Source organism: Portunus trituberculatus, chromosome 12 (assembly GCF_017591435.1).
Source record: "Portunus trituberculatus isolate SZX2019 chromosome 12, ASM1759143v1, whole genome shotgun sequence".
Classification (NCBI taxonomy): Eukaryota; Metazoa; Arthropoda; class Malacostraca; order Decapoda; family Portunidae; genus Portunus; species Portunus trituberculatus.
The window spans coordinates 14,110,821-14,121,529 of NC_059266.1; the positions used below are offsets into that span (position 1 = coordinate 14,110,821).

At 47.5% G+C, this 10,709-nt stretch overlaps 1 protein-coding gene across 1 annotated transcript; it reads left to right on the forward strand.

Moving 5' to 3' along the window:
• Positions 1 to 4,999: 4,999 nt before the first annotated feature.
• Positions 5,000 to 10,563, forward strand: LOC123502810 (branchpoint-bridging protein-like). The gene is made up of 3 exons (XM_045252076.1): positions 5,000 to 5,700; positions 9,704 to 9,792; positions 10,388 to 10,563. The coding sequence occupies exons 1-3, from the start codon at positions 5,000 to 5,002 to the stop codon at positions 10,561 to 10,563; spliced, it is 966 nt and encodes a 321-aa protein (XP_045108011.1).
• Positions 10,564 to 10,709: the final 146 nt, after the last annotated feature.

The window sequence follows — 10,709 nt, forward strand, 5'->3', positions numbered from 1 at the left end:
GCAGTGATGCATCCCGTTTGGACGCTAGTGTCAATTTTTTAACACTACTGCATCTAGTCGCTGATGCGTGATATGTGGACGGGGCTTAAGAGCTTGGTAGACTAGACCATATTATTTATGTTTATGATGCTAATATTATAGCAACTTGGAAACAAAATCCTTCAATCAATCAGTTATACGTACATAGTACTGTAATTATATTTTACTATAATGAATGGCTAAAAATACCAATGTAAATCAAGATACCCGCCGTCTAACACGCACAAAATCTTTGCTGCAGGGAGGAGGCCTTTTAGCAGAGTATGCCATTGGAGGAATTACCACAAAACGATATGAAAATAATGAACCCTACAGCGGCATCGAGACGCTTATACAAATGAGGCACCTCTTCACTACACAGGTAAATGAGATGAAAAGTACACATATATATATATATATATATATATATATATATATATATATATATATATATATATATATATATATATATATATATATATATATATATATATATATATATATATATATATATATATATATATATATATATATATATATATATATATATATATATATATTTCCAAATACTTGACTTGTGTTGGCGGACCTGCCTAAACTATAGGCGGACAAAGTCTCAAAACAAAGAAAAAGGCGTCCTGACTTTATTTTGTTTACCTACCCGTGTCAAATTTTGAACGTAGACCCCAACTATTAATGCGCATAGACCCATAAAGTTGCAGAGTCATGGTATGAACCATTGTTTTATTCTTCATACACGGGAATGTAAACACAATAACTTTCCTCGTATGTGTTACTACGATTCTTGAGTTTGTCTTGTGATGTGTTGTGTTTCATTGTTTCCTTAACCTGAACAATGAGGTGTCAGGCGTTTTGCCTGAACTACGCTTGCGTTTTAACCCCTTCAGTACTAGGACAGATCTTTAGTTTGTGATCTTTGTACGATTACACCATTTTCTTGACATTAGGAAGGGTCTATGGAGGTCAGAAGATTAATGGCCACAGTCTTTATTATTCTAATCCCCCACATAAGTTTCTGAAGCTGTGTAAAATCACCATATAATAAGCAGATTGAATATGAAAGCGCATCACAATACTGAAGAGGTTAAGATTAATAAGTTGTTGAAATCCAAAGACAAATTATTGGATATATTATTATTTGTACGTGGTGTACGATATGTTTTCCCGGCGGCAAGCCAAGCACTGCTTGTCGCCAAGAGTGTATCCTCAGTTCCGGGCCGACCCCAATAAAGGAGAGACGTGTGTCCCTGTGTCTCGCTCCCCTGCCTAGCTATCTTACATGGCGCAGTGAAACCCTTACCTACACCGGTCAAGATGCCTCTACCTCGCCGATCCCCTCGCTCGACGCCTAGGGCCTCGACGACAGTGGTTCCTCGCAGCCTCCAGCCGCTGCTCCAGCAGGCAAGGCAGACCATCAGTGACCAGCAACAAGCCATCACCACCTTGCAGGCCAACATGGCGGCGCTCAACACACGAGGCAACGTGGCGCCCGCCCCTCGGGTGCCTCTCGGCTGCCCCGAGAAATGCGACCTGGATATGACACCAGCTGCATTCAGGTCGTGGAAACGGTCCATGGAGTGCTGGCTTCTCCTCTGCAAGTGGCCACGCCAGGAAGCGGTCCATCACGTCAGACTCCTCTGTGGCCCCCCGCTGCAACGTGCCTTGGACGCCAGATTCACCTTCGACCAGTGGAGCGCCCTCACACAGCAGGAGGCGCTGGACGCCATTGGTAACCTAGTGCTTCGCTCCTCCAGCCCGGCAGTGCAGTGGGCAGAGTTTTTCGGTGTCAGCCAAGGGCAGGACGAGTGTGTTAGTGACTACTTCGTACGGGGCGCCCAGAAAGTCAACGACTGCGCTTTCGAGTGTCCCCAGTGCAGCCTCAACCTCTCTGAGTACTTGCTATTGAAAAAGCTTGTGGTAGGCATCCGCGACACGGGCCTCAAACAGCAGGTGTATCAAGCGTGTGACTCGTTAGGCAGTGTGGACGCCCTAAGGGCCATGTGTTGTGCATATGAGGCAGCCCGCCAACACACCACAGGCGTGGGCGGTTGGCGGGAAAGCAGTCGCGCGGCTGGCACCGTGCGGGCCGAGGAGGACGGGGACCAGACGCTCGACGCCGCCGCTGCCACCACCTCTGGCAAGACACAGCCCTCACGTACTTGCTGGAACTGTGGTACTTGCACGCCCCTGACAGAGCTTCCTGCCCGGCCAGGGAAGCAGTCTGCGTCGCCTGTCGTAAGAAAGGCCACTTCAAGAGGTGCTGCAGGAGCTCCAAGCGCCCACACGGCACTGCATCTGCCAACGCCGTCTCGGGATCAGTGACAACGGCAGGCGCGAACGTGTCCCGCCAACCCACCATAGAGGTAACAGTGGCGCTTGGCAAGGGCGCCAAGCACCGCACAGCAGCTGTGGCGGACACCGGCGCCCAGGTGTGCGTCGCGGGGGCGGCCCTCCTGTCCAGTCTCAACATACAACCCACGCAGCTACAGGGACGTGCAGGCTTGCGGGATGTAGCGGACTTGCCCTTACGGTGCCTCGGATCGTGCCGGTGTGACATTTACCTTGGCGGCCATGCTACACAGCAAGAAGTATACTTCGTACCCTCCGCCAGGTCGCTGTTCCTGTCACTGAGCGCGTGCAAGGAGCTGGGGCTGGTGCCCGCCGGCTTCCCTCACCACTCCCTGCCGACAGTGCAAGCAGTGGAAGCGCGTGACACGACCGCCGAGCCTGCCCAGCCGCCTGCCAAGCCCGCCACGATACCATTCCCGCCACACGAGGAGCACGTACGACGGCTAGAGGAGTGGCTACTACAACACTTCTCGGCCTCCGCCTTCAACACCACAAGGAGCCCGCTGCCCGTGATGGACGGCGAGCCTCACCACATCCACCTGGCACCCAACGCTGTCCCCTACGCCTGCCACACGCCCGCCTCGGTGCCGAAACACTGGGAGGACGAGGTGAAAGCCCAGCTTGAAGACGACGTACGGCGAGGCGTCATCGAGCCCGTCCCGGCAGGGGAACCCACGGAGTGGTGTGCCCGCATGGTTGTGGTAGCAAAGAAATCAGGGCAACCGCGGCGCACCGTCGATTACCAGCGCCTCAACGCCGCATGCCGCAGAGAGACACACCACACCCCCGCCCCCTTCGACATGGTGTCTAGTGTCCCCAAACATTGCTTCAAGACAGTGGCTGACGCTTATTGGGGGTACCACCAAGTCAGGCTGGACGAGGAGAGTCGAAGTCTCACCACCTTCATCACCCCATGGGGGAGGTTCAGGTACCTCCGGACCCCCATGGGCCACTGTTCTGCTGGCGACGCATACACAAAGCGCTTCGATGACGCCATCCAAGGCATCGTGAGGAAGCACAAGTGTATCGACGACACCCTCCTCTACGACAGCAACATCGAAGACGCATTCTGGCACACGTACGAGTTTCTGGCGACCTGTGCAGCCAAGGGGATTACTTTGAAGCCTGAAAAATTCCAGTTCGCACGGAGGGAGGTGGATTTCGTGGGTTTTCGCCTCGGCTGGGAGGAGTACAAACCCACAGACGAGCGCCTAGCGGCAATCAAAAGCTTCAGGATGCCTGACAAGCCCTCCATCTCAGACATCAGGTCGTGGTACGGGTTTGTCAATCAACTTGCCCCATTCCTCGCCACAGCCCCAATCATGAACGCCTTCAGGAGCTCCTGAAGAAGCCGTGCGGAAAGGCTGTGTACTGGGACGAGCACCTGCAGGAGAAATTCCGCCGCGCTCAGGACACCATATGCCAGCTTGCAAAGGACGGCCTGGCATATTACGACAAAACCCGCCCCACAGTTGCCCTCACAGACTGGAGCAGGGAGGGCATTGGATTCATTATCCTGCAGCAGTTCTGCCACTGCTCGTCTGCTGCCGCTCCCTTCTGCTGCAGGGCGGGCTGGCGTCTGGCCCTGTGCGGAAGCCGCCACCTCACGGCCGCCGAGACTGGTTACGCCGCGGTAGAGGGGGAAACCTTGGCTGTGGTGTGGTGCCTCCAGAAAGCCCGGCTGTTCTTGTTGGGGTGCCCGAACCTCACCATCGTCACCGACCACCGCCCTCTCACCAAGCTGCTGGGGGACAGGGCCCTCACAGAAGTCATCAACCCACGACTCTTCCGGCTCAAGGAGCGAACGCTACAGTACCGCTTTCAAGTCAAATATCTGCCAGGAAAAAGGAACGCCGCAGCCGACTTCCTGTCCAGGTACCCAGCCCTCAGAAGCCCCACCACAGACACCGACGCCAACCTGGATGAGGACCTCACCGAGGCAGTAGCAGCCGTGGTCATCGCCACAGCCGAACACGAGGGTCACGTTCTCGACGAGTCAGCGGTGAGAAAATCTGCAGCCGACGACCCTGTCTACCAACTACTACTGGCCAAAGTGTTGGCCGCGGACTGGCACCTGCACAAGGCGCAAGAAGTGGCCTGCCTGCGCCCGTTCTATGGCGTGAGGGACCGGTTGGCAGTCTCTCAAGACCTTGTCACATACACCTTTGACCAGGGTTGTGTGCGACTCGTGATTCCTGAGCCCCTCCGCCCACAGGTAGCAGCAAACTTACACGCTGGTCACCAAGGGCTAGATTCCATGCTGCGGAGGGCAAGGCAATGTGTATACTGGCCCGGGTTGGAAGGGGACCTGCAGCACTACCGGGCGTCGTGCACGTCATGCGAGACGCACGCTCCTCTCAGCCCTCAGAAACACTCGTCATCACGCCGCCCCCAGAGTACCCATTCCAATCCACAGTGGCGGACATGTTTCAGCATGAGGGGCACACCTACATGGTCTACGCTGACAGGCTCACTGGATGGCTAGAACTCGCCCATTTCCCACACGGTGCTACATCTAATAAAATCAAGAGTCAAATGAGGCAGTACTTCACGCGATGGGGCGCCCGGAACAGCTGTCCACTGATGGGGGCCGAACCTGGCGAGCGAGGAAATGTCGGAATTCCTCAAGAAGTGGGGTGTCATTGCACGCCTGTCCTCAGCACAGTACCCACAGTCAAACGGGCGGGCCGAAGCAGCGGTCAAGACGGCCAAAAGAATCATCAGAGCCAACACAGGTAGCGGGGGCTCATTGGACACGGACAAAACCTCCCTCGCTGTGCTGCAGTACCTTAACACCCCGCTGCGATCTGTCAACAAGTCCCCCGCCCAACTTGCCACCGGAAGGCAGCTGCGTGATGGCGTGCCAACGGCCCGACGACATTACAAGGTGGACAGGCACTGGGGAAGGACGCTGCGTGAGAGAGAAGTGAAAATGGGGGAGGAAGGCAACACCCTGATGGCAACCTGCACACCCAGACAGCTCCGGCCCCTGTCCCCCGGCACACGAGTAAGGATGCAGAACCAGGCCTCGGGCACGTGGGACCGCACGGGCTTGATCGTGGAGGCGCTGCCCTACAGGCAGTACACCGTCAGGCTTGATGGTAGCGGCCGAATAAGCCTCAGGAACAGGAAGCATCTGCGGCCCGTCGCTGAGTCAACCCCACCGCCCGCACCGCCAACCCTGCGCCCACCAACCCCGCCGGCCGCTCAACCAACCACGACACCCGCACAAGTCTCAACCCCCACCCAACCTCAGCTACGCCCCGCACCCAGGAGGCAGGTGCGGCGACCGGGGTGGCTGAGCGACTATGTGTAACACACACACACACACACACACACACACACACACGCAAACAGACTTCAGGCCAGGTAAAACCATCGTTCTTCTAGTTTGTATTTTGTATTATTATTTTCAAAGGTATTGTTCTCTTTTTGTTCCTCACCCGTACGTGTATACTTACCTCCATTCCAAGTTTAGTTCGTTCCCCTCCCGTGCCGTCGTAGCCCGTTATGCTCATACACATATCAGATTAATGTGTTGCAGGCACACATTTATCTTACGGGGGGATATTGGATATATTATTATTTGTACGTGGTGTACGATATGTTTTCCCGGCAGCAAGCCAAGCACTGCTTGTCGCCAAGAGTCAGTGTTGCCAGGTCAGCCAATTTCTGGCTAGATTTAGCCGAATTTTGCTGCATGTAGCCAGAAAAATAATCATCTAGCCGATAGCCAGAAAGATAGCCAAAAACTCATAAGAAACAGCCATTTTTAGCCATTATACGACTCAGACGGTCAGATCCCAGGTCTTGGACGCGTCCAGTTCACGAAATGGGCTACAGGTTGGATACAGGTCTACCGTCTAAGACGAGGGAGCTCTCAGTCTGAGCCCATCGCGCGTGGAGCCTGTGCTCGATTTGCCCTCTTCTGAATATTAGCATATATATATATATATATATATATATATATATATATATATATATATATATATATATATATATATATATATATATATAGCAGTGTGGGGAATAGCCTATTATCAAGATGCCAAAGCAACCGTACACACAGAAATTTAGAAAAGAATGGCTTCAAGAGGACTTCTGTAAGGAATGGATAATGGAAATTCCAGGTGATGCACATTGTACATTGTAAATTTTGTAAGGCAGTGATTAGAGCAAAACTTTATGAAACAAAGAAACATGCAAAAAGTAAGAAGCACTTGAAAAACAGTGAGCCATTCTCATCATCAAGGCAGATGAAAATTAATTTCTCAAGTAGAAAATTCCCGATTTTTTTAATATAAGTACATTCATTATATTTATTATCATACATATAAGGCAATAGTACATCACCAAATGTTATTGGTAGGCTTTGAGAATTTAGCCATTATTATTAGCCAATTTCCATCTAAAGTTAGCCAATTTTAGCCAGTTTCTGTACCATATTTAGCCAGAATTTAGCTCAGCGATCTGGCAACACTGCCAAGAGTGTATCCTCAGTTCCGGGCCGAGCCCATTAAAGGAGAGATGTGTGTCCCTGTGTCTCGCTCCCTGCCTAGCCATCTTAGTTATTATTTGGCAAACTATATAAAACTACCATAATTAAGCCAATAAATATGGCAGCGTCTACGGAAGCTGATTAAATTTTAAGAAACGCTGATAGCTTCTGGGGAAATACGTACAGGGAAAAAAAAAAATCATTGTGTTAACTATGAACATAAAAATCACGCATAAATGTCATGTCATGTTTATCCATTACAACAGGCAAATGGAACAAATCCTGCAGCCTCGCCATGAAAGAAGTGATTGAGTGGGTCAGCGTAACAAAATAATCCTTGGCAAAAAGAAAATTGAAAAATGAAAATAGGACAGTAATGACAGTGATGATAATAATGAAAATACGCTTCGTAGTAAGGAAGAACACTACTATAGGTAGATATAATCTTAAAGATTAAAATAGGCTATTGATAGACCGACAAAAGATACTTGATGATTATTATAGAACACTCATGAAAATCAGTCTATAAATGCTCTCTCTCTCTCTCTCTCTCTCTCTCTCTCTCTCTCTCTCTCTCTCTCTCTCTCTCTCTCTCTCTCTCTCTCTCTCTCTCTCTCTCACTTCCATATTACTGCAACGGTTATTTTTAAAGCACTAACTATCGGTCAAGGAGAGAGAGAGAGAGAGAGAGAGAGAGAGAGAGATGAAAAAAATAAACACAATTTTGGCACGCCAAGGAGTGTGTTGGAGCCTGTGACCAGTGAGACTGACAGGTGAGTCACCCGTGAGTGGTGAAGTGAGCGACGTTATGCTGATGGCCGTGAAATTTGTTAAAGTTTGATCCGCAGTAATTCTATTTACAGCTTATGTAACAACTTATCAGAAATCTCAAGATATCATCGCATTCAGAAGATTTTGTCCTACAATATGGAATAGTTTATCTTAGTAATTATCGCTAAATTAGTGCGAATTATTGCAATAAACTTAAAAAGATTATAACAATGAAGACACTGTTTTTTTTCACACCAACCTATCACATTTCTGTTAATTATGTATTTTCAAAGGTTTTAATATGATGTTTAGATTCAGCAATCATTCCCAAGTTTAACGATATGAAATAAAAGCTAAGAAGTAGAGTATGAAGTGATATATAATCCAAGATGTTAAAAGATGTACAAGCTAGAAAATTTTGCCTGCCTATGTTACAAGCTCTTGTGAAGACACCCTCCCTCAATGGATGCACATCAAGTATCCACTGTCTATGATATCTATCTATCTACCTATACATATATATATATATATATATATATATATATATATATATATATATATATATATATATATATATATATATATATATATATATATATATATATATATATATATATATATATATATATATATATATATATATATATATATATATATATATATATATATATATATATATATATATATATATATATATATATATATATATATATATATATATATATATATATATATATATATATATATATATATATATATATATATATATATATATATATATATATATATATATATATATATATATATATATATGTATGTGTGTGTGTGTGTGTGTGTGTGTGTGTGTGTGTGTGTGTGTGTGTGTGTGTGTGTTTGGTATTCACCTGATTTTTTTTTTTTTCTTTTCTTTTTACAGTTGGTTACTATATTCATCCCGACAACTCTTATCAACATCATCTCCTTCGCTACGTTTTCTTTCAAGTGGTTTGACTTTCAAAACAGAATAATGGTGTCCCTTACAGCTTTACTTGTTCTCTCAACTCTGTTCTCTCAAATCAGCGACGGTCTTCCAAAAACCTCGTACTTTAAGCTTATTGATGTCTGGTTTTTCAATTCAATTCTTTATACTTTTCTGACGATCATGACACATACCCTCGTTGAGTACACACACCATTATAGCTCAAATGTCGACCCAAACCCTAAGTCATCACTTTCAAGTTTTCTACCTATTAAAGTTGTTCCTGCTTCTGTCAGTGATGAGGAAATAAAATCACAGATAAAAAACGAAAAATTCAAAACACGTTGGGGTGAATCAATGCCGGAACTCATTAACATGGTTGGTTACACTTTAATCTTATCTACATATCTTATCTTCTTTTTTGTATTTTGGGGAATTGCATTTTCTCAAAAAATCATGGAGGATGCAAAAAAGGTTGTTAAGGAATATGAAGTAATGACAGGATATCCAAAATAGATTTGTAATTGATGCAAACACACACACACACACACACACACACACACACACACACACACACACACACACACACACACACACACACACACACACACACACGCACATGCACACACACACACACACACACACACACACGCCCGGTAGAGCGCTGCCTTCACAAGCCAGAGGACCGGGGTTCGATTCCCCGGCCGGGTGGAGATATTTGGGTGTGTCTCCTTTCACGTGTAGCCCCTGTTCACCTAGCAGTGAGTAGGTACGGGATGTAAATCGAGGAGTTGTGACCTTGTTGTCCCGGTGTGTGGTGTGTGCCTGGTCTCAGGCCTATCCGAAGATCGGAAATAATGAGCTCTGAGCTCGTTCCGTAGGGTAACGTCTGGGTGTCTCGTCAGAGACTGCAGCAGATCAAACAGTGAAACACACACACACAACACACACACACACACACACACACACACACACACACAGAATGCAGCCACCTCCAGCTCCTCCTTTACCGTCGTTACACATGGACCACCGATAACATAGTCACCCTCAATACCAACAAGGCAACAGTAACATACATACCTCTTCAGGCCCCCTCCGCCCCCTGCCTGTGTTTCCATCGACGGCCGTCCCCTCCAGGTAGTGCTCTCCACCAAGCGTCTCGTCCTCACCATTGATGGTGAGTTAGTGTGGGGCCAACATGTCAGCAGCATCATTTCGTCAGCTACATACCAGCTTCACCTCCTCCGAAGGTTGAAGAAGCTGGGGACACCGTCGCCTAGGCTAGCGAGTGTGTATTGCACCTACATATTCCCTCGACTCACATATGCGTCCCCAGACTTGTCATCCTCTCTCACCGTCATTCAACAAAACTAACTAACCCTATTATGTCCAACTCTCTAACGCAAGAGTTAGCCAGTACTCTCAATCATTCACCCCTTTCACTGGCAAACTCTGGAACTCCCTCCCTGCATCTGTATTTCCGACTTCCTACGACTTGTCTTCTTTTAAGAGGGAGGTATTGAGGCATTTGCTCCCCCATTTTAAAATGGCTGACGCTTTTCCACTTTTTAGAAAGCCAGCACTCAAGTGGTCTTTTTTATTTATTTTATTTTATTCATTTTTTTTTCTTGCCCTTGGCTGGCCCTCTCCCCTACTTAAAAAAAAAAAAAAAAACTTAAGCGGTGCAGAAAAGAGTGATGCGGCTGATCCTGGGGACCGATTACACCATCTACCAGGAGGCCCCCCACACCCTGCACCTCACCACCCTTCAGGTACGCCACCAGCTCCTCCTCTAGCAGATCGTCACCAAGCTCATCCACCACCCGCGCCACGGGAACCTGCTCCCCCGGGCAGTCCCACCTCCACGCCAGTGTCAGACACCACGACAAGCTGCTCCCCATATGTGCACGAACAGGCAGATATAGAAGCAGTACAATTCCCACAATAGTGAAAATGCTTAACTTGCGAACACTGACTCTATGTGTGCTTATTTTTAAGTCTGTAATTTTACATTCGTAATGTTCCCTTCTTTAAAATGTATATTTTCAGCTCTCGTGTTGCCCGTGTTTAAATAAACCGATTATCATTATTATT